Here is a 24,907-nt window from a genome sequence, read left to right as displayed (position 1 = left end):
CCTCGTGTGTGTGTGTGTGTGTGTGTGTGTGTGTGTGTGTGTGTGTGTGTGTGTGTGTGTGTGTGTGTGTGTGTGTGGTCATCATCTTAATATTGTAAACTGAGCATTCTAACTTGAAACAAAGCTTGCGTGTATGTTTTTACAGCTGCCGCAGACCCCACCCCCCTTCACCCTGCCAGCCTTCTCCCCTTACTCGCCTGTGTACCTGAAATGTATTGCACAGGGAAAAATAATATAATAACACAATACTACACAAGACAGAAGAAAAATTTTATATATATATATATATATATATACATACACATTATGTATGTATGTGTGTGTGTGTGTGTGTGTGTGTGTGTGTGTGTGTGTATGTGTATATATATATATATATATATATATATATATATATATATATATATATATATACATACATACATACATACATACATACATACATACATACATACATACATACATACATACATACATACATAATGTATGTGTATGTATTGCTTTAAATTGGTGCAAATGTCAAGCCTTTATTTCTTTAACAATAGCAGAAGTTCCGAAGACGTCTACCAATGTACTGCATGGATGTTTACAAGGGAGCAAGATGTGGCAGGTTAATGTAGAAAAATGCCTTTTAGAGATGTTTTGAAAGGCCAGGTTGTAGTTCTGGCTCCCAGATGTTTGTGTTTTGTTTTGATATTGCATTATCTTAATACTGATATTTGTCAAAGTTGTAGTTAGTAATTATAGTCATCAACAAAGATAAAGTTTAAAATGAATGTGCAATAAGTATCTGTTATATGATTATGTACCTAGAAACGCACATTGTTGACCCCAAGAGTGTGAATGTCGAGACCTGTCTCTTGGAGCTGGAGAGGAGCGCGTCTTGATGTTTCATAGGATTATTTATGAGAAATGCTCATTCTAAAATGTATTGGTCACTCCATTTTAGCTGGAATTCAGCAATAACTTTGCATGGTTCAAAACTTGATAAATGTTATTGGTTCACATTTGATACAAATTTTGCTGTATTTAAATTCCAGTAACCAACATTGAGTTTATTCACCAAAAATGCTGTAGTCCTAGGGTTCAGTAAATAACTGTTTTCCAAAGCTTTACAATTTGTTTCTTGTACCATTTTGAATATGGTCTGTAATTGTTATAGCACTTCTCAGAATATTGGTATACGTAAAATATTTTGAACTTTGTAGGCTACACCTCGTAAACATCTCCACTGAAGTTTAACACTGGCTTTTTTCCAGTCATGCTAGTGCATTAAACCCACAAGACGTCAATGATGAACTTCAACGTCACGTTACGTTTTACCAAACTTATTCACCTCTGCTTAGCATTGTATACATGCTTCCAGTTGTTGCTCTGTCTGGCTGATTCCTTAATCTCATCAGTTTGGGGTTCTGAAGCACTCTATTTGCATCAGCTTGCTTTGTCATTCCCTGTTATTTACATCGCATGCAATCTTCCATAGACCAGAAATGTTCAAAAGAAAACAGAGGTCATGAAATTGTTGGCTATATAAATTGTTTTGCAAGACATCCCAGTTGGTCGTCTCACCTTTCATCATGACAGTCTTTACAATGCGTGGACAATTAGAATTTGTCTAATATGATAATGAGCTAAAAACACCTAGCCCAATCCACTCTACCACTTTTAGGAAGCTAAAGTTTGTCAGATGGTGTAACTTTGTGATCAAATATTAGACTCCAATGCTTTTTTTTTTAACAGTGCTTTGTTCAGTTTGTCCCTGAAATTGTTACATTTCTGAAAACATGAGAAACTAAAGGTCACAAAAACTTGGAAAGTAGCCTTTTCTTTTAATAAACATGCTTTTTTTTCCCCAGTGAATTATTTTTCTTACGATAGAAATGTCTGTCCCTTACGATGTTAAGCAAGTCTGTAAATATAAATACTGGATCAGTGGCAATTCCCTACGGCATCGCTAATCCAGCTGACATTGTCGGCCTTCCCATCTACAGGTCCCGCCCTTCTCTGTTTGTGGGTTGTTTTGATTGGACCAGGCTGTGTTAGTCAGTTGTAGCTTGGGAGACCCGTTCCCCATTCAAAGGGTTAATACTTGCATCTCAGTAGTGTTTATAAACCTGTAAATGTGATGAGGTTTTTTTTTGGAGCGAGACGGCTGATGTTGGATGAAATGCTTCACATTTTGCTTTTTGTCTTCATGGTTTTTTTTTTTTGGGGGATTTTTTTTTGTTTTTTTTATTGAAAGAATCTGTGTTCCTAGCTTGTGGTGAACTGCAGCAAAGCGTGCAAATTCACTCCAGATCACAGCCAGGTTCTGAACGCTGAGCAGTGTTTACACTTCTAAGATAAAGGCCAACTAGATATCAGCTCTGTGAGGGAAAAAAGAACAGATTTCACTGCCTGCCTGTTCTATGCAGTGATGGCCATCTGAATGAACTGAAACAACAGACATTGGTTGGCATGATGTACACTCCTTTTATCATCCAAACTGTAAATATCTTTTTTTCTCTTGTATTCCAGGGACAAAAATGTATTCTGTTAGATTCTATGGTAATCATGTAATACCTCCTTTAAATGTATTTACTCTATTCTTTTTGTATTGATCATTCTTGGGGTCTTATTTCTTTGGTGTGAGTGGAATTACTGCCTTGTGAGGCTATAGCAGATGTGTCCTACTTTTATTTATTTGGAATTTGGCCTTGGAAAATACTGTATGTTACTAAGAATAAAGGTTTGTGACTGTTCTAAGGGCTGCTTTTTTTCGTACTGATGGCGTGTCAGTGTGTTTGATGTGGTTGTAGCTGTTGGAGCCATTCAGACATAGAAATATTACATTTGCAGCAAGAAAGAGCAGCTAGATGGAGTCAGAGACATCCAAGAGTTGGGGAGAGTAGAAAAGACGCTTATTTGATTTCAGGTCAGATGTTATGGATTATGATGAATCAAGTTTGTAGACCCAGACTGAAAGGAATTTTCAGCCCATAGAGCACTAGAGAGACGACTAAACTGTAATCAATGCTGTTTCAGCGGTTCTTGAACTAGGCCTGTTCACACACACAGTTCTGAAAGGTTAAATCAGGAAAACGTTATTGGCCCGTACGGGGATCGAACCCGCGACCTTGGCGTTATTAGCACCACGCTCTAACCAACTGAGCTAACCGGCCACGAGAAACCGTCTTGCTGTACTGTTTAAGACCCAGTTTGTAAATCAGTGATTTACCGTGTGCAAGGCTGAGGTTACGTTACTCTGGGAACCAGCAGAATTGAGAGGCACTGGCCCACACAGGTCGTCTGATTAGTTAAGTTAACCTGCCGATACAGTTTCTGAACAGATATATATTTCATTCATTTAAATCACAAAACAGGTTTTCATCAGTTTAAGTGAAACGATCACGTTCTCAGTGACGCCCAGCATAAAAAACATTTGAAGCAAACGACAAAAGCAATGACGTTTAACTTCTGCCTGTGAAGCGCTAAAGCGAGCGCTAACGTTAACCTAAGTGTCTGAGCTCAAGGGTAGTTTGCAACCTATTTGTGTCAACTAACTTAGCTAGAATACATTGTCCCAGTGGACATCAAAGCACTTTAGTAAGTCACTCTAGATATGAGCTTAATGTAAACATTAAAGCGTATTCACAGATAGATGAGAAAGGTAGACCTTGTCACAAACACGACTTATAAAGATTTGAAAGCAACTGGGCTCGAGACCTCGTGGCGCAACGGTAGCGCGTCTGACTCCAGATCAGAAGGTTGCGTGTTCAAATCACGTCGGGGTCAAATCTTTTCCACTGATCTTGTGCTTAAAACTTCGTTTCATCCTTGAATTTCCTATGACATCGTTCTAACTTTGGAATGTCCGGTTTGATCGGGAATGATGCTCCTTGCAGGCAGCTACAATTTGAGAACATAAAATACTGTATAAATGGTCTATTTTCGTTTTCAGCTTTTCGTTTTTTAGAACCGGCCATGGTCTTCGTACAAGCTCAAGTCACATGCGCTGTGTCTGCAGGGAGTTTGGTAACCTAGATCCCGACTCTGTGGCATCAACACGCGGCAGTGGAACCGCATAGTGCGTTCATTCACTCCTGCGGTGTACATTGAGCATTAGAGTCTGTTTGCTGTTATATGACTATTACACTTTACCTTTCCGTTTAAAATCTATAAAACATAAACCGGTTAGTGATTATCTCGTCTTTACACTTCAAAAAGCGGGCTCGTCCGGGATTTGAACCCGGGACCTCTCGCACCCTAAGCGAGAATCATACCCCTAGACCAACGAGCCAAAGCTGAGCGGTGATGATAAGAAAAGGTCTACGAAATCTCTTTAAATATTTCATGTTCTACATATTGTTGATAATTTCGTGAAAGTGTTATATTTATAGTGCAGGCTGTTTCTATGTCCATTTTATGGATTGTTGTTTTCGTTTATTTTTAATGAACGTCGCTGTAAGAAAGCATTTTTAACGTTGCTCTTTTTCAAATGTAGCTACATTTTTCCCCAGTAGATGGCAACAGACACACACACACACACACACACACAGATAGATAGATACACACACACACACACACACTTTCTAAGCCGCGTCTCCCTCGGGGTATATGGCAACAATTTTACTAAGAACAATTTGATCAGCCAGTTTTATTTAATACAGAGACACGAATAATCGGCATTTGTTTAGTGTTACAGATCATTTTCATCCAGACAAAATGTTATTAAAACTGTCTACTGGAATAACAATGTGTACTATGTTTACAAAGTCGGTTTACATTTCTCATTAGTCTCTTTATTCAACATATTATATGATATATCTTAATTATGGACAAGGTATTTTATTATTCATAACTACTAATGATTAGCAAAGATCAGTTTATTTGTTTCTGAAACATGAAATATGATATGACTGATATTTCTGCACTGATTATAAATTATATAATAACTCAATTTTTACTTTCAAAAACTACACAAATCAAATGCAACACAAGTATATGTGAACTGTCCAGCTGTTCTTTAATATGCCTCTTCTGTACAACTGTCAATCAGCCAAAAATACTTCAACAGCACTGATTCTTCACACACGTACTAAATCCACAAAGAAAATCTAGACATGTGAGCAGATAAATAAATTGAAAATGTTGTTTTTAATTCACTTTGTTGTGAAGCAGACCTTACTGACTTCTGAAAACCGCAGGACCAAGTCTTATTAGTGAGAAAGGAGCAGAGCACAAAAAATAAAGGTCTTCAAGATCACAGTTGTCTGTATATCTGACCTGTTCTAGTGAAAGTCGTGTTGACTTAAACGTTTGGGTATAAAAACGTGGACATTGCTTGGCCAGCAGTAGGTCAGCGCTGTGTTATTTTGAGCCTTATCAGTTTGACACAATTCACTATTTTATATCGTTTCTGTTTTATCATTCTTCATTGCTCCCTCACTGTAATCCCCAGCATGCATTATGCAAGTATGTCATACAAATGTTGGAAATCATCTCCAGGCCTTATTTTCCAAAAATCACCCTGTAGGTGTTGATGGCACTGTGTCAAATTTATGTCGGAGTCAGAAGATTCAGACCACTATATACAAACCTAAGCACTGGAAAAAGATGAACAAGCAATGACATTTATAGAAAGAATGGGCACAGTAAGTCATAGCATACAGCATAAAAAGGTCATTTCTCTTTCCTCTCAACACTACAGAGCAGGTAACAATACATGCCAATAATACAAAATAAAAGACTCATGGTTAAAAACAAACAAAAAACATTCAGGAAAAAAAAACCCATGAGAAAATATTAGTTATACTTTGTAAGATAATTAGAAAACATTGGTAAACCTATAAACATCTATAATCTTATGAATTCACACTGGAAAAACCTGCCAGAAGCCTTATGTCTATCTACCCACCTCTCATTACAGCGAGGAGTCTGCTGACATCATCACAAACTAAGTAAGCCCACTTACACCAAACAGATTACTGGGCTAAGTCTACTTGACCTGTTTGGCACAGAACTAGCACCAGCGTTCCCTACCCACAATCCAACTACAACCGTAATCATGAGGGACCTGCTGCCTAAGAGGCCCAGGATGCAGATATGTCTTCAACAGTCTACTAGAAAAAGAGGACAAAGGAAAGTTGGAGAGGGGAAAACAGAGACAATAATAAGAGAGAAATGAGAGACAGAGGGGCTAAAACAGGAAGTTGTCCCACTCTTAAGAGGCAATGAATTTTCTGAGTGTGATGACGATGAGGGCAAGGAGAACGGAGGCGCCGAGGAACACTGCGATGACGATGGCTGTGATGGCACCCGGTCCTAGGACACCTGCAAAGGGCACAGATAACACTCTTGTCCACACAAAATCATCTACAAATCATCATCGTTCAAAGTAAAGGTGCAATGTGTCTCCATTTTTGTTGATTTTGATTTTTCTACATAATTTGAACACTGTCCTTTATATTGTGTAATAATTTCATGATGAATGGACCAACAAAATGGTCCTAACTTGGAATAAAACCTCTTTACATGAAACTGCATTAAGAGTTAATGTTGTTGCCTTTGCCTGTAAAGTTACTATTTTGGACATTAAAAACCACACTATGTAAGATGTGGTGATCTGGAGACCTCGCTGGTAGAAATGTGTCATTGCACATTGTGGATAACTCCTAGAGAAACTTGCCAAGTCAGAATTGTTCAAGTGGTGGTGATAGGAACCAGACATCCAAAGCATTTAATGCCGCTAAAAGTCCCCTCACATATTATACAAAATAGTTATGAATGCATTCCTTGATGCCTGAGACATTGTTTTATGACAGCTTTGAGGTGAAGTTTGATCATAAACCATTTTTGAAATAGGGTTAGGGTTACCGCTACTTCACCATTGTCGACATTACATATAAAAAATCTGAAGACGTGTGGGTTCACTGGCGGTTTTGTTTATTAAATTAAATGTGTACATTTGTGTTGTACACACCACAAGCCCTAGTACATATCACCACTACTGAAAAGAGATCAGTGTCAGAACATTTAGCTGTAATACACAGTCGAATTCCTTTTTAAAAACTGGCGCTGGATCGTTTAAATACTGTATTAGCGTAAAGCAAGTCCTACAAAGTTAAGGACCAAATTTGAAGCACCTAGAAAGCTGACCTGCGAGTGTTCGTACATGCTCACCTTTGCTATATGTACATTAAACACTTGACTTTAGTACTGAAAGCAGCAAACTAAAAGCTTCAAATAATTGAAGGGGAACTTTGAAAGCACAATCAAGTCATTTGGGGCCTGGGGTTAAACTGCTCGATAGGTGGATGTAGGTAGATGCATTGGTTTTTGTGGCATCACAAAAAAATGGGCCCTTTAATCTAAGTAGGTTTATCTGCCAGTGCTATAAGCTCATTTCACCAAATTACAAAAAAATCTTGTCTTGAATAATCTGACAATGATCTCATGATAAGAAATACTGCACATTTGCTTAGTTTTGAGATAGAAATATACATTCATATGCTTCTTTCTCTGTGTGTGGAGTTTGACTGTACCTTCCTCCTCCACAGTCGGTGTGTCTGTACTGTCCTCATATTCAGTGAAGGAGCTCTGTGTCTGGACCTGAAATGGGTCTTTAGTGGTGACATCACTGGGAGCACCCCCTCCAGACAGTGTATCCTGGTTATCACTCTGTAGCGTGGGAGAAACCTCAGCAATGGTTTCTGTAGAAGCAGAAAGTTCATAGTTAATCCTGCTACGTCCTTCATGGCACCTTTTTTCAACCTTGTGCCTCACTGGAACAAGCAGAGAAATTTCATGAAAATGCAGCTTCTGAACTTTCCTTTCATGCCACATCTGTGTTTGTAAGTATGTTGTTTGTATGTTTTTATTGTCTTGCAGCCATGCTTGTTTTGCACAAAGAAAATTTTTTTTTTTTTTTTTTTTTTTACATTTTTTGCTATGCTGTTGTCATTCTGTGACATTCAAACAAATAAGAAAAAGTCAGAAATGCAGACTTGCACCTGACACAGAACGCAAATCTCTGTAAATAATGAGGCAATTCTGAAATCACATTTAAACGATTAGAGTCGTATGCAAAAGTTTAAATGCCCTGGTTAAATTACATGTTTATTTGCTAAGTGCCCAACTTTTGTATACGACTGTATGTAATGACACCAATAATTCTTAAGGGTTAAAATATACATTACAGCAAACTGAGCTTATTTCCAATAGATGCAATAAAAATAATTTTAATGCATACCATTGATTAGGGTGGTCTTTCAATAATAAAGTAGTGCCGAACAGTAAGCTGACTGTGGAACAAGCATATATGAAATGAATCTAAAAATCCCATGAAATGTAATCGCAGTCTTGACTGCAACTTTTTTATCCAGTAACCTACAACTTTATCATATATTCAGCAAAAATGTGACACCGTTATGGTAGTTCTGTGCCTGTAGTAGCAAAACATGACTGTTAGAACTCACTTTTCACTTTGGGATATGAGTGTCAAAACTAGGAAAAACACACCTAACACATGCTAATTTCAGCTAGCGCCCATACAGGATTTCAGTAGTATGTTAGCGCGAAGCTAATGGTGATTTTGATTAACATTTTTTGGCCATTAAAGATTAAATACACAGATATGAAGCCTGTATAAAAAGACTTTCCATGTTTTATTTGTAGCTTGTAAAAGACTAACATTTATATTACATTGTAGCTGTTTTATATGGAGTCTTTCAGTAGTAAGCCTTGACATAGAGCTGTTGTCCTAACATAGGCTACCACTCAAACTTACAGTCAGTGACGTACAGGACCTCCAAGACTTACAGTTTTTCTTACATAATTGGTCCCATCCATTGGAAACCAAAACAACAATAGAAAGATTTTTTTTTATTTCACAGAAAGGCTTTCTCTATAATAACAACAACAACAATAATAATAATAATAATTATTATTATTGTTATTCTCTTTATTTATATCACACTTTTATGCCTGTCACAGCTCAAAGTGCTTTACAGACATGCTATAAAGCTTAATAGTAATAGAAGAAATTATGAGTATTCATTTAAAATCCTAAAAAATGACACAGACTAAATAAAAAAGATAAATACCAGGAGATCAAAAGTTCTAATTTAAAGTTAAGTTAAAGAGACATTTTTAAATGCTTCTGAGCTTGACTGTATAATAAAAGCTGGAGTTGAGTTCTCCTTGAAGGCCCTGAGGATTCCTCTCTGGTGGAATATGTTTAGTTTTGTACACAAACATCATCTCAGTTTAGTAATGTCTGTAACACCAACAAACAACCCCAAAGCAAAGAACCTTAAATTGAAACTAGCTGAGGTTGGAAAAATCAACATAATGGCACCTTTTCCATGGTCAGCCTAACAAGGTGTTTACGGTAACGTCTTATTTACCTGGTCATTCTGAAACATGGGACGGAAGGCTCCAGGTGAAGGTAAATGTTAGTCAGACGCTACTTTGATGATGCAGGGTGAGGGGGAGGCAGGCAAACTAGCTGATGGAATGAATGAATGGGTGTCTTTGTGTAGGATTAGCGCTCCTTTCTCACTAGTTATTTTGCCCTCCAGTCCTCTCGCTCTCAATCTCGTCTTCCGTTCTCTCACTTCTCTTACTTGCATTCCACAGGTCATGGCCTGGACCAGCTACGCGACTTTTCACACCTATGTGGAAGCCACAGTCACTTGACCCCTTGCTCCATGTCACTGGTTCCCCTAGAGTCACTAAGGACACTCTGTGGGAGACGTACTGACCTCAGTGTAAAAGCACAGGGGTCTGAAGAATGAAGAATGGATATAATGGAGCAATTAATTATTTATGTAATTCATGTAATTCAGTAATCATGTCATTTTTCTATAATCCCATTTCCAAAAAATGTTGGGACGCTGTGCACAATGTATATATATATACATATAATAGAATGTAATGATATGCAAATCACGTAAACCATATATTTAAAGGAAAATAGTACAAAGACAACCTGTCAAATGTTGAAACTGAGAAATTTCTCTTAAAAAATAATTTTGAATTTGATGCCAACAGCACATTCCAGAAAAGTTTGGATGGGGCATGTTTACCACTGTGTTTTATCACCTCTTCTTTTAACAACGCTCTGTAAGCAATTGGGAACTGAGGAGAGCGACTGCTGCAGTTTTGAAAGTGAAATGCTGCTTAACAGTTCAGGGCCTCATTTGCCATAATGTTCATTTCATAATGTGCCAAATTTTATGAGTGTTGACAGGTCTGGATGGCAGGCAGGCCAGTTTAGCACCCAGACTCTTTTACTACAGAGCCGTGCTGTTGTAATGTGTGCAGAATGTCATTTGCCATTGTCATGCTGAAATAAACAAGGCCTTCCCTGAAAAAGACGTTGTCTGGATGGCAGCATATGTTGCCAAAATGTATATAATGTTCAGCATTAATGCTGCCTTCACCCATGCCATGTGCACTAATGCACCTTACACCATCATGAATACTGGCTTTAGAACTGTGCACTGATAACAAGATGAGTGGTCTTTAACCTAAATGACACAGTGTCCACGACTCCCAAAAAGATTTTCAAATGTTGATTTGGACAACATTTGAACACAGGACACTTTTCCACTTCCCCTCAATACATTTTAAATGAGCTCGGGCCAAAAGAAAGTGGAGGTGTTTCTGGATCCTGTTTATATTTGGTTTCTTCATTGCATTTTAGAGTTTTAACTTGCATTTGCAGATGCAGCAATGAACTGTTTTCACAGACAGTGGTTTTCAGAAGTGTTTCCTAGCCCATGCAGTGATTTCCACTATAGAATTATGCCTGTTTTCAATGCAGTGCTGCCTGAGGGCCCAAAGAACATGGCCAGCAAATACGCTTTTTGGCCTTGTCACTTGCATACAGAAATTTCTCCAGATTCTCTGAATCTTTTAATGTTATTATGTATCATAGATGATGAAAAGTGAAGGTTCTTTTTATGTTGAGAAACATTATGCTTAAATATTCTTGAATATTGTCACTGGGCTGCTCATTTTATCTAATCATGTTACTGACATGTTGGCAATTAACCACCAGTGTTTTTTTTTTTAGCATTAAACAACTTTACCAGCCTTTTGTTGACCCCATCCCAAATTTTTTGGAATGTGTTGTTGGCATCAAATTCAAAATGGGCAATTATTTTTCAAAAAACAATGCAATGTTTCAAAATACACAATTTCAACATGTGATATGTTGTCTTTGTACTATTTTAATTAAATATAGGGTTTACATGATTTGCACATCATTGCATTTTGTTTTCATTTACATTTTTTACAGCATCCCAACCTTTTTGGAAATGGGGTTGTAAAATGAAATTACACTCGAGAACAAATAAGGATACATTACTCCTCACCATGAGATTTGATTACGCTCATCAGTGAATAAAGTTGCGCTTCATTCTGTAGTTGGCATTATGCCTATGTTAGGAACACTAAGCCTAAGCTGGTTTTCTTTAAAATAAAAATGATTGCTATTTGTTTTTGGAAAACAAAAATGTTCCAAAGCAGGTATTTTTTCCCTTGAATATTACTGGTTGCCCTGCAATGGACTGGCGGCCTGTCCAAGGTATTTCCTGCCTTTTGCCTAATGACCACTAGGATGGGTGAACGTGACTGGATCCTCTGATTTATGATGACCTTCTCATAAGGAGTCGAAATACTACTGCAGCTACGTCCATGCTATTAGTGAGTTACACTGAAATGACATTGTATGAGAAAAAGTTATTTAACAGCCACTAAAGCTGTAAGCTGCTGCTGCCAAATCACATTTAACCACCATATTTGACAAAGCTTACTGGTTTGAGTGACATATTTTAGTAAGGTTGCCAGTCTGTCGTCAGATAGCTTGCAGTGTTAGCTTGTAGCAACTTTCATATTTTTATGTGTTAACAATGTCATAATTCAAAGGATCCAATGACATTCTGAGGGAAAAAAATGTACATACAGCAAAATATACTGGATTTGAAACATTATTTTATCACAGTGCACCATAGTGGCAATATTGGAAAAAATATACATTTTTCCCATAAAGAAAAACTGCTTATGCCTCGAGTTTTTATATGGACACCTCACCGACTACATAACGAAATGACTTCAGAGATCTATGTCAGTTGAAGTGCTGTGAAGATGCCTCACTCTTTAAGATTCTATTAGATGTGTTGTGTTAGAAAGATGACCGTCTGTAACAGTTAAAATGCAGAAGAGTGGATTCTGTAGAGACAGACAGCACGTGGTGGAACTGAAACACACTTAAAAATAAAGCAGGCTTAGATTGAGTGTATGTTCTTTCTCCTATTAACAGCAGTGATCATTTTGACCATAAAGATATTACTATCTTGCAGTCGACAGCATATTGAAGATAGCTATCATGCTAACAAGTAAGCTAGATAGATGAAGCTGTGAGAAAAAATTCTTTAAATAATCAGCCTGGGACCACTGGTCACTGGTGGTCTTGGAAGTTTTTATTCTTGCAGCAAGGGAGCAAACTACATACAGGACATGGGTGTTAAATTTTCATCCTCAGGCGCTTGTTTCCCATACCCTTAGGCAGTGACCCACCACCAGCTCCAGTTAATTCTTGCCTAACACATCCTGTTTTGACATGTTAAAGTACATGTTATGCTTATGTATGAACATACCCTATATCAGCAATATATATGGGGAAAAGAGCACTTGTCTGCCACGTGTGCGTGCATGGTTACACAATAAGAAACATAGAGTATAATACTGATCATTAGTATAGAGTATAATACTGATTTTTCTAACAGAAGCAGTGCAGCTACACCCTTAAAACATTTGTAAAAAAAAATTAAGTTTAAGAACTTCCACATAAAATAAAGCTCAATTTTACACAGCTAGCATAGCAAGCATTGGCTTAGCCACAAGCCCCCTTCCCAACATTTCTCACCAATCTACAAGCACATTTTTGGCACCTACGTGTACAATGGACATCCTAGAGTCAGACTGACAAAGACTGTGCCTTTATTTTCTTTCACGAGGGCAGAAGACAGTCTGTATTTCCATTTTTACACTTCAGCTCTAAACAGTTAGCCACAGAGGATTGTCCAACCTCTCCTGACCTCTCTGGTTGGGGCATTGGTAAACAAGAACGGCCAGCAGAAAACTTACTTTGGCGTTCTGACATTCTACCATTTTAACACACAGTGCAAACAGTTTCTTGTCTAAAGAAATACACATTATTTACAGCCCTCGACCTCCATGTTCTTCGCTGTAAAACTTTCACTGCCACATTAAAAATAAACGGCTGGGGTATGAGTTGAAGACAGAGCGCATGCGCAGCAGAGAGTATTTTTCGCCTTGCCCGCCAGCTCTCTGTCAATGAGCCCTTCACGAAAGGCCACAAAAGGCCGCTTGTACAGACAGAGAGGGCGGGGAGCAACGGCCTAAACATGGCCAGCAGACTGAAGCGTGCCACACAGCCTGGCTGTGGAAAAGGCAGCGGCTCCTGTAGCTTTTCATCTTCCACAAGTTCCACAGAAAAAGAGCTATGCCTGTGTAGCACTGACGAAAGATGGAAAGATGGAACAGATAACATATTTTAAATCTATCACTATTTAATTTGTCTACTTTTGTGCAATCTACTACTACTTTAACTCTTCAATCTTTTCCATCTTAAAACCATCAAGCTACAGCTGTGTCCTCCCAACAAAAGCTGCTCCTAAAGCTTTTACTAACATTATGTTCCCCTTCAAAGAGACACTAACTGTCACACAAGCAACTACATAAACACACCTTAGCTGACCAGCAAATTCTGCTGTGCACCTAAAATGGCTAAAGAAGATATTTCTGAGATTACATGTGAAAGTCAAAGGGAAATAATATACAGTAATATGCAGCTATACAGTAAGTGGAGCTGATAAAATGGACAATGAGCACAGAAGCAAGGAGGTGCTCATAATGCCTGATTGATGTACATCCACCTATTTGACCTACAGCTGTTTAGCTCCATCTGTTCATGATGAAGTTATGAGTGTTTTGGTTTGGACTGTTTTTTTTAAAATAAATGACAAAAGAGCGCAGATAGGTCAGACAGGTCAGTGAGAAAACTAGAGTGTTACATTCTATGGTATAAAAAGGGATTGGAAGATATATTGGAAAAAAGTATGACTGTTTTAGTTCATGAAACTGTACAAATGTCATAAATTGATTTTGCATTTGAAACCTAAACATCGAGTCGGAGCTTCTTTTTGAGCCTGTGCATGCGATGGCAACACGTTAAGACACACAACACGGTCCAAAAAACACCCAAAAAAATCCAACTCAACTCCACCAGCTTTTAAATGATTATCTCACTCATTACAGGGCATATTGAAACAGTGCACACATTTCATATTTTAGCATGTTATTTTCTCCTGAATCAATAATGCTGCTTATTTAAATTTTAAAAAATAAATCATACACAGCGCAGAAAGGTGATAGTACGTGTTCTCAGTTTTCAGTTAGGGGAAAACCACAGATATGTGTGACTGCCACCATCACCTCCATCACTATGGTTACACCCATGGCAGTGTGTTGTCTGCACTCATGTCCTCATATCACCTCACAGTTGGGCAAGGAAAGGGGGGAGGTTGGCATTTTAAAAAAACTCTCAACAAACAGCAACTATTTCAAATCTTTTTATACGGAAGGAGAGGAGTTCTGTTCACAATCTAGCCATAAGCGGGAATAGCACAGTGTTTAGCTTCTAGAACGTCTGCTATGTTTGGTTTGTAGAATGTTCTGAGGTTTCTAGAATGCTGCGTGTTGGAGTGTCAGCTCAAGGTTGTAAATGTCAAACAGGGACTGTTTTCACTGTAAACCTAATATGGCCTTAAATACGGTTTCAGACCCACTCTGTGTTTTTTTCATGAAGAAAAGTCTGCTGTCTGAATCATTTTCCAAGTTTATCTATTTACGGGTACATTCTGTAAGACACATTCCAAATAATGGTAGTTTACTTTCCTCCTCCTCCTTCAGTGCAAAGTTTCATGTATTTCTATTTGAATCTATTGCATCAAAAACACTTGGTACTTTGGTTCAGGACCCTGTTCCGTTGACTTCAGTGGATTTGAAAAAAACTTTTTAGTCAGTTTTTGCTTAATATAATAAACATACTTGATGCGCATAAACTCTGCAAGTGCTGTAGTATCCATGTATTCTCCTACTTCATTGTTAAGTTTTGAATGAAAGCAAAAGGGCTACATTCTTGAAACGCCTCATGGAAAATTTTCTGGTCAGGCCTTTTTTCTCTGTGGTATGTGGGTAGATGCAGTCAAGCAAGCTCTCCCACTGGTTAGGACTTCAGGAGCTGAACTGAAGTCCTTAGACATCTGAACAGCCACTAACAATTAGGAAATGACATTTCCAATGGATTGGCGGAATTTTGAGAGATAAAAAAACATCTGGAAGTTCCAGATGTGTCACTAACTGGAAGTACAAGTGGTAGCCTGACCAAAGCATTTCATTCTGAGGGAAATCAGAGGCAGTTCTATATTTCTGAGAGTCAATGTGAAACTGCTACAAAATACAGTATAAGATGTCTGTAATAAGCTTCAATCAAAGCATGGAGTTTATTTTATATATGTCCATAAATAATCTTGAATAGAAAATAGGTTCAAGTGCACTAACATACTACTGAAGACCCATACGGCTGCTAGCTGAAATTAGCATGATCATAGAGGTGTTTTTCCTCATTGAGAGACATTTTGTTGATTTTCTAATAAGTTGCTGTCCTCTACAGAGAACATATTCTGCACACTTCATTCACAATTACTGTTCATCTGCTGAATATTACAAGAAATATATATATAAAACATGCCCAATGTAAAATTTATGGCCCACTTCAGCAAATAAATAGAACTTGTGTACTAAAGTTTGCACTATTTTCACTCTTTAAAAAAATCAACAAAACATTATTTGACTAGGGTAAATTTGCATACAGCTTTGCATGAAGCGTAGAACAGCTTCAACATGGAACCTGTTGTGAAACATCCTAATAAACTTTGTGAGGTGTCTGAGAAATAAAAATTTGAGGCTGCGTCTCAAACCACATACTGTATGGTATACTATTTAGCATGGTAGTATGTGGTTTGAGATGCAGCCCATACTTGTTTTTTTTCCTCGCTGTTTCTGGGAATTTTCCATAGCTTAGAGTTTGTGTCTCGCTCGTCTGCTTAACCTGTGTAATCTAGTCTTGACGCATATCAGACCCTAAAGGGGCACTTTTCTGGAGTGTCTAACAAACATTCTTTGTGCAATTCAGGTTCTGTATCCTCAGACTCAACACTGGGGTGTGAGAAAAACTGGTGAGTCACTTAATGTGACGCCAAAGTCTGCAAAAAGAACTGCCTATAGACATTTTCAACAGAGGCTTTGAGTATGAGTCCCTTGCTAGGGGTTAAGGTTAGGGTTCTACCAGGGCTTTTGGTTTGGTTTAAAGTGGGATTGTTTGGTCAGGTTTGCACAATCTCAACAATAAGCATATTTCTATAAAACATGTAAAGAAAATGTACAATTTATTCTGTGAACAAATAGTATCTACATTATCTGTTCTACTTGAAATCTGTATTGAAATCCTTATCTATGTTTATTAAACAATGAATGCTTCCTTTATGTCCATGCTAGTCCAAAAGGAGTTCACTTTTGCTGCTCTAACTGCTGCTTTAAAGGCTGTTGTATGTAATTGGTTCAGACAAGTGCCCTTAATGACCCACCCTGTATACTAGCACTACCTTATCTTTCCCAGTTGGTAAGACATATGACAGCTATAGTTGTGTTTTATCCTTAGATTTTATTCATTTATTTGACTGCATTAAAAAATGTGTCTGACATTTGATATTTGTGAAACAACACAATAAAAGACAAAATGTAATGTGAAATGTAAAAGATTGTGTACTGAAGTTTGTACTGTTTTCACTTAAAAAAAAATATCAACAAAATGTTATTTGACTAGGGGTATTCTCATGTAAGTGCTCTTTTTCTCTCCTTTTCCATAAGTAGGCCCTCTCACTGACAGGGCCTCTACACTTTAAAATGCAGAGAGGACTTAATACACAAACAAAACGCCCTAGGTGTACACGTTGTGCGCAAAACTCACGTTTACTCAAGTTGTTTACCCAAAATCCTAATGAAGGAGTATCAGTGAGCCATTTTATGGAGAAAGGCAAACTTTGAGTCTCAGTGAGCACCATTCATGCTGCTGAGAAATAGGGGCTTCTCAAAGAGAAGCCTACACAGAGAAAAGGGGCATGTATACTAGGGCTGAACAACATATTGTTATTGCAGCTCTTGAATTAGTCTCACACATTTTGTATGACTTTCTGTGGCTAGTTATAATCAACATAATATACATAATAGTTGTCAAAAAAAAAAAATCTCATCTTTAACTTCTCAAAGATGCTTGTAATATACTGCAACTTTGGCCCTACTACTACAGTTATTTTACTAGTGAAGCCCATTTATTAGTCAGTTAAACAAATATTACATAGTATCTAAATATATTCTGATTTCATGCTCAAAGTCTATGTACCAAAACTGATGTGAACTCTTTTTAACCTTATGTTGACTAGAGGTAAAGATGAAGAAGAATGCCATTCTTACCTGTCCATACAAAAGCCACACAAACAGCAAGGGCAGCTAGGAGGAGAAATCTAGACTGAGTGCTGGAGCTGCTGCAAAAGGCCATGTTGGGACTATGCTGGGTCGAAGGCTTCACTCTACTTCTACCAGACCAAGAAGCTCAAGGGGAAGAGGTAGAGGGAGAAGGGTGGATTAGGGAGGGGTCCGTTTGCGGACAGTGCGGACATTGTCAACACCTCCACTTACAGCCCACCCGCTTCATGCCCACTCTGACAAGCCCATCATATTCACTATCAGGAAGAAGGTGACTACGGATCTGTTGAATCATCTCAGCATTTTGTGAATGTTGGAGTCCCTGATAAACAGCATAAACATTATGAAATATTGTACCTTCTTCACAATGGAATAATGGACACTGAGTCTGTTTTTAGACCTGGTCAGAGACCTATTATGCTTACATCAGTTGTTGCGCAGTTGCACGCACTATAAGAGATCAAATCATGACAGGGCTGCTTTTATGAGTAAAACAATATTTTCAGTCTTGTAAACTGTGTTGAGTTCAGAACAGAATGTGGATCTATTAACAGTTTTAAAGTATTCCATCTCTTACTCGGATCTTTTTACTCTGGAACGTCTCCAGAGAGAGCGTCAAAGGTCTTAAAATGTACAGTGGAGTGCTGCAACAATTTCTAAGAACCACCAAAACTTCCTGCACTTACTCCTAGTGGCTGTTCTGCTAGTACGGTGGAAATTAACTTGGACATTTTTAATTCATGCAATCAAAAACATTTGTCCCTCTAACTCTGTTACCAGACTGTGAGACGTGATTCACTGCAGAGCAGCTAGGGAGCAACGATGGGCGAAAGTGGAGGGGTGAGAACCTCCTGCAGTGACTATTCACATCTCTCTGCATAGATGGTAGTGCCAAAATAAAATTGAAAACACAACTGTTCTCTTCATATGAGAAAATCATGTAGAACTGCCACAAAAATAACACTTACTGACTTGCTTGCTCACATGTGAAGTTGAAAATCCAGTTCACTTCTAGTTTTGTAAATTATATATTTTCCTATATATTCCATCAATGCTACTGAAAAAACGACTATTGCATAGGTCAACTGCAGGACCTTCAAAACCTGTGGAAATTGCATTTTACAGCTCCTGTGAAAATTGAACCATCTGATCTGAAATCCTCGCATGTCACAGAATAGACAATGTATTGTCACAAATTATAAAGGGCTTCAAAACTGGGCGAAAATAATTGAAAGTGAAAATAATTCTGTCGTTTAGACAAAACCCAGATGATTAGATAGCAGGAAGCACTAAACAGACAAAAGGAAGCAATGACTTGCGAGTTTCCCCACAGAGAAACGAAAACCGACCATATGCCCAAGTTCTAATATAAAAGCACCATTGACTGCAGCCAATGAGTGACAATGGTGTTCATAAGTAGACAAGGTAATGTAGAACAGCCCACACCAAGACTGCCTTTTATTTATTTTTTTCCATACTGCAATAAAAAAGTATGACTCCATTGGTTCATTGTTTCCATATATTATAATACAGATGCAGAATTGAAAGTTTATTCTTTAAACAGCCTAGTATTTTACAAGAAATGGATAACTACTTGGAACTTTCAAACACGTCCTTAAAACAGGACAGCAGTGATTATACGTCCTTAGGTCCTACGTTGTCATCTTCTGCCAACACGGCAGCAAAGAGGAGGAGAGAGGAAAAGGAAAAAAGGGGGAAAAAAAAAAAAAAAAAACCAAAGAACAGGAAAATCAAACCATTCAATAAATAAAATATTACAAGGGGGTAAAGACATTGTTTTGGGCTAACTTCCTCCACAAACTTCCTTAATGCAAGCTTAAAAATATTGAGTCAGTTAAGTAGCTGCATTGTCTCTGATGAGGGCATCCAAGCAGAATCACATCTGAAACTGGAATTAGTGGACTCCCTTTGCTCACTGGCTCTGGAAAGGCCAGTTTCCCTCTTCACCTGTTTTCAAGGTGTATTATTTTTGGTTCTTTCCTTGAGGTGTGAGAAGGGGCAACTGGCTTAGAACTGGGGCAAGATGCAGAGGCATATCCTTGGGGGTCATGAGGCATCCATAGCTCCACTTTATGGTTGGAAATCAACATCAGAAGTGACAATAAGGGAGGTAAAAATAAAGGAACTGGAAAAGAAAAAAAACCAACAAAAAAAAAAAAACATTGGGTGATGGGATAAAACGTAGCTGTTCTGAACAGATATAGTCAGTAGGGGGAGTGAGTTTGTCAGTAGGTCTCAAAAGTCCTCCACAGTCTCAATCTCACCCATATTTAATCGCTCAGATGATGCATTGACTGAAAAACCTGCAACACAAAAAGTGGTAATGAGACACTGCATTACTCACAATTAAACTCACAGTTTAATAACAACACCTAGATCACAGATATCATAGATATTCATAGATATTATGCAGCTCAAAGTGAATTACTGAGGGCTAAAAGACAAAAAAAAACTTTTAAAAATAAAATCATACAAAAGTAAAATAATTAAAAAAACATTTAATCACAAATAATAGTAATAAAACAGTAGTAACAGACATAAAATAAAAAACAGCAATTATAAGTAATAACAAAAACAAGGATTTCATTAAAAAAGTGGGTAAAAATGTCTTAAAACATTGTTAAGATTTTGTGCTGATGTTGAAAGATGTTAGAACGTTCCCTTTCTACAAGAATAAAAACAAAACGCTGCCCCATCACATTTTTTCTTGTTCTAATCAACACAGATCCACTTAGAATACTTAGAAAAATCTATAATTAGAACACTCTTAACTCACCTAACAAACTGGGATCTGCTCTCACCATCTTCTGTTTCTTCTTCTTTTTGCCAGAGGTGACCGTCTCAAATCGTGGTTGCTGCTGTGTGGAGTGGTTGGACTGAAACACTGCCCGAGATACGGTCTGGTTCATCCCCCACACTGAATCCTGCTAAACCACAGCATAGAAATATATTCATATAAATACACAGACACACACATGTAACAGTACAGTAGCACTAACTGATTTCTGCAAATTTATTGTTTCCTAAAACCACTATTTTCTATCAACAAAGGTGTCAGTTTCATTCATTCCAGTCTGATTAATTTCCAGTGTGACTGAGGATTACTGTATGAAACACTACATACAGCAGTGTGCAAGTGACCAAGTTCTGTTCTAGAGAAACTAACAATTGTTCACAGTGCTGACCAGATGTCTGAAGAGTTATTGCTTCTGAAAGCTTCTTCACAGTTAACATATGAAATATTTATGAATGTTGCCTAAATCCTATACCTGACATCACTGTAAAGAGGTGGTTTATTTCTCTACAATGAACCACTTCACATCACACAACTCGGTCGCTTGGTTTACATCTCGCTGACTGAATTACACAGAAATTTTGAAAAATTGCTGGATCTCTCCTAAATTTGTTCCCTGTAGAGGATGTGTAGTTATTTACACTTAAATTAAGAAAGTAATTAGAGCCTCCAGTTCCTCCGCAGGACAAGCAGCTTAGAAAATAGAACACTGCTCATGCAGTCAAAGATTTTAATGTGGCATTCTATTACAATTCTAAAATTCATTATATTTCATTACACTTTGAAGCCATAAACATGGGCTACACAAACAACCTGAGGCAACACTTGGAAAATAGTGCAAAGTTTCAGGGACAGCATGAAGAGACACACTCAAATGCATTCGCAGCCATGGATCATACACAGACACACCTGTTGATTTTTCTGCTGCTGGCTCTGCAGAGACTTCTGCTGATTGGCGTTCTGTTTGGCACGACGCTCCAGGAACTGTTTGGCAAAGTCCTTGGCCTGGGGTGTGTCTCCCAAATACGCTCGCACATAATCGTGCACCTCATAAGGAGAGTCCACCTCCTTCAGGAACGACGCAAATGTTGGAACTGTAAAGAGAGATGAAGTGGAGGAGAAAAAAATAGGAGCGTGCGGACAGAGTGAGATGCAGTGTGTGAGTTAAATCAGAAACTAAAATGGATACAGCCACTTTCAAATTTTGCCACATCCCCTTCATAATTAAAAAAAAAATAATAAAGAAATAAATAACAATCACCCATCAGAAGCTCTTTAAAGCAAAACTTCAAGGGCTCAGATCATGGAAAATTTCTCACGTTTTCTAGTCGTTGTAGTATGTAAACATTGTTAGTGTCAAACTGTACCATTCTCTCACCAGTTCACACAATCCATATATGCTATATGGAAACTAAGCTACAAAAACAGCTTTTGAATTCACAGTTTCTCAGATATCAAAGCCAACATTAGCCTACAGACACCTAACCCCCCATTGCTCCCCGGGCGCTGCGGATAGGGCTGCCCACTGTTCCGGGCAAGTGTGCTCACTGCCCCAGTGGTTGGTTAGTGTAGTGGGTAACACCACTGCCTTCTACACTGGAGACTGGGGTTCAATACCCACCTGGGCAAACACCCTACACTATACCAATAAGGGTCCTTGGGCAAGACTCCTAAACACCACCTTCACCTACCTGTGTAAACTGATCAAATTGTAAGTCGCTCTGGATAAGAGCGTCTGCCAAATGATGTAAATGTAATGTAAATGTATTCAGCTCTGCCTATTTAGGCTGAAGTTATAAGGTGTGTTTCAGCCCAGACTGCTTTTTAGTTCCGTCAAATACAGAGCAGCCAATCAGAACAGAGCTCATACATACATAAAACACAATATATTGCCAAAAGTATTCGCTTGTCTGCCTCCACACGCATATGAACTTGAGTGAAATCCCATTCTTAATCCACAGGCTTTAATATGATGTTGGCCCACCCTTTTCAGCTATAACATCAACTCTGTTGGGAAGGCTTTCCACAAGGTTTAGGAGAGTGTTTATTGGAATTTTTCCAATATTCTTCCCATTCTTCCAGAACTGCATTTGTGAGGTCAGACACCGATGTTGGACGAGAAGGCCTGGCTCACAGTCTCCACTCTAATTCATCATTCTGAATCGGGTTGAGAACTCTGTGCAAGCAAGTAAAATTCTTCCACACCAAACTCGTGCATCCATGTCTTTATGGATTTTGCTTTGTGCACTGGTGCGCAATCATGTTGGAATTGGAAGGGGCCATCCCCAAACTGTTCCCACAAAGTTTAGAGCATGAAATTGTCCAAAATCTCTTGGGTGTGCTGAAGCATTAAGAGTTCCTTTCACTGGTTGAAGTGAAAGGGGCTGATACCAACTCCTTAAAAGCACCACACCAGACCATAATCCCCCCACCACCATACTTCACACTTGGCACAGTGCAGTCAGACAATTACTGTTCACCTGGCAATCACCAAACTCCGATTCGTCCATCAGACTGCCAGACAGAATCGTGATTTGTCACTCCAGAGAACACATCTCCACCACTCTAGAGTCTGGTGGCGGCGCTTTACACCACTGCATTTGATGCTTGCATTGCGCCCTGTGACGTAATGGATGCAGCTGCTCAGCCATGGAAACCCATTCCATGAAGCTCTCTACGCACTGTTGTGCTAATTTGAAGGCCACATGAAGTATGGAGGTCTGTAGCGACTGACTGCAGAAAGTTGGCGACATTTGTGAACTATGCGCCTCAGCATCCACTGACCCATTCTTTCACAAATGTTTGTACAGGCAGTCTGAATGACTAGGTGCTTGGTTTTATACACCTGTGGCCATGGAAGTGACGAACACCTGAATTCAATGATTTGGATGGGTGAGAATACTTTTACAAATATAGTGTACATTGTGCCTGTTTAATTCCAAGAGATTGGAAAATAACTATTTTTGGAACGTAAATCCACACAAATGTTAGATTTTGTCCATTTAAATTACAATTTCTTAAACTAGGGACAACATGCAAAGATTTCGGAAGATCAAAGTCACAGGGAAAAAAAATATTTTTTTTTACAACTGGGCTGCAAGCCAACGGATGATGAGCAGACAGATAATACAAGTAAATAATCTAAAAAGGCTGTCATCTCAGTCACAATTAGACAAACCATCTAGCTTTTCCTTTTTAATAGCTGTTTTTTTTTATTACAGCTCTGTTGTACTGTGCATTCTGAGGCTAATAAAACAGCAATAAGTACAATGAAGTAGAAAATATTCTTAGAATGAATGATGTTAGCACTAGTGAGCTAACTTTTATGCATGACTTTTTCCCTCTAACCAGCTATCATCTGTGGTTTAACAGAAATTTAATTACAGCACCATATGGTCATAAATCTGTTTACTATCTAGAATGGAATCAACAAGAAGCTTTCAAACAAAGACTTAAGGACTAAGATGCTCTTGTTAAGCCCATCATCAAACGGCAGTTGTAGTTTATGTAAGACACATTGTTCGCTTCTTGCATTTTTTTTTGCTTTTGTGGCATGATATAAAGTTTATTATTTTCAGTTCTGTGAGTGTCATCCTGTAAGAGTATGCTGCTTATTTCTGGAACTGTCCCAGTATGTGTGGACATGTAATGAAGGCTTAAGTGTGTGTAAACAGCTTACCATCAAGGTTGTTGGCAGTGTTAAGCGCGTGCAGCGTTTGCTCACACCACTGCATGAAGCCGTCCTGAGTCTTATTGGCTCCCTGGAAGAGCTTCAATAGCTTCTCTTCTTCTTCCACTTTTTTACTGGATTTCCCACTGTTACTATTACTGTAATGCACAACAAATATAAATACACAAAAAATTATTTATTACACAGAAGTCTTTTTCTGAATCACTATAATTGCAGTAACAAGTTTTCACAGAAATTCAATTTTCACAGGTTATAATTAATTTAACCAGCACAAAATAAATAATTAGCTGCAACTGTTATTCATGACACCACAGAAACATAAGTTGACATGAACACACACCATGTACTTATACAACGTTTAGACTATGAATGGAAAAAGAGACAAATAACATTATACACATGCTCAGTCATTTTAAACTGGAAATCACAGCGTTGCCTTCCAGAAACAAGTGAGGAAAATGTAATCTTGATTAACTCAATGATGCATTTCATTAGATCTGATGTACTAACAGACATAACAGTTATCAATTTAATGCTTAATTTCAGCTGCTCTTTACACATCCTACAGCACACAGCTACATGGTTTTACCTGAGGTTTGCATTTCCCTTGTTCTTCTGTGCATTGTTCTTGCGTGATGGTGGAGGTTGAGCAGTCTCCTTAACAGCATCATCCCAGAAGCCCATGTTAGAATTCTGAGTGTCACCCCAGATGCTGCTGCTGTCTGAACCCCAGTGGGAACCCATGTTACTCACTGAACCCCACACTGAGGTCAAAACCTGTATACAAA

At 38.2% G+C, this 24,907-nt stretch overlaps 2 protein-coding genes and 3 non-coding genes across 7 annotated transcripts in view; 1 reads left to right on the top strand and 4 right to left on the bottom strand.

Moving 5' to 3' along the window:
* Positions 1–3,084: 3,084 nt before the first annotated feature.
* On the bottom strand, positions 3,085–3,158 carry trnai-aau. Its single transcript has one exon. It is a non-coding gene; the product is annotated as a tRNA-Ile (tRNA).
* A 541-nt stretch (positions 3,159–3,699) lies between these two features.
* Positions 3,700–3,771, top strand: trnaw-cca. Its single transcript has one exon. It is a non-coding gene; the product is annotated as a tRNA-Trp (tRNA).
* A 433-nt stretch (positions 3,772–4,204) lies between these two features.
* trnap-agg lies at positions 4,205–4,276 on the bottom strand. The gene has a single exon. It is a non-coding gene; the product is annotated as a tRNA-Pro (tRNA).
* A 707-nt stretch (positions 4,277–4,983) lies between these two features.
* Positions 4,984–17,814, bottom strand: snorc (secondary ossification center associated regulator of chondrocyte maturation). Its single transcript, XM_017718529.2, has 3 exons — positions 17,602–17,814; positions 7,521–7,688; positions 4,984–6,309 (listed from the first exon to the last, which is right to left on the bottom strand). Exons 1-3 carry the CDS (start codon positions 17,684–17,686, stop codon positions 6,200–6,202), a joined length of 363 nt encoding a protein of 120 aa, XP_017574018.1. The 5' UTR covers positions 17,687–17,814; the 3' UTR covers positions 4,984–6,199.
* Positions 17,815–19,039: 1,225 nt separating this feature from the next.
* gigyf2 (GRB10 interacting GYF protein 2) overlaps positions 19,040–24,907 on the bottom strand; it is a 36,453-nt gene continuing 30,585 nt past the window's right edge. For 2 of the 3 annotated variants that reach the window (XM_017718498.2, XM_017718500.2), the window contains exons 25-29: positions 24,709–24,896; positions 24,108–24,256; positions 21,338–21,522; positions 20,411–20,561; positions 19,040–19,937 (exon numbers count right to left, since the gene is read on the bottom strand). In XM_017718498.2, coding sequence (XP_017573987.2) covers positions 19,870–19,937; positions 20,411–20,561; positions 21,338–21,522; positions 24,108–24,256; positions 24,709–24,896 — 741 coding nt within the window. In that variant the 3' untranslated portion in view covers positions 19,040–19,869. The remainder of the gene's footprint in view (positions 19,938–20,410; positions 20,562–21,337; positions 21,523–24,107; positions 24,257–24,708; positions 24,897–24,907) is intronic. The other variant, XM_017718499.2, reaches the window with a different exon arrangement.

The sequence above is a fragment of the Pygocentrus nattereri genome, chromosome 19 (genome assembly GCF_015220715.1).
Source record: "Pygocentrus nattereri isolate fPygNat1 chromosome 19, fPygNat1.pri, whole genome shotgun sequence".
Lineage (NCBI taxonomy): Eukaryota > Metazoa > Chordata > Actinopteri > Characiformes > Serrasalmidae > Pygocentrus > Pygocentrus nattereri.
This window is presented reverse-complemented; position numbering and strand designations above follow the sequence as displayed.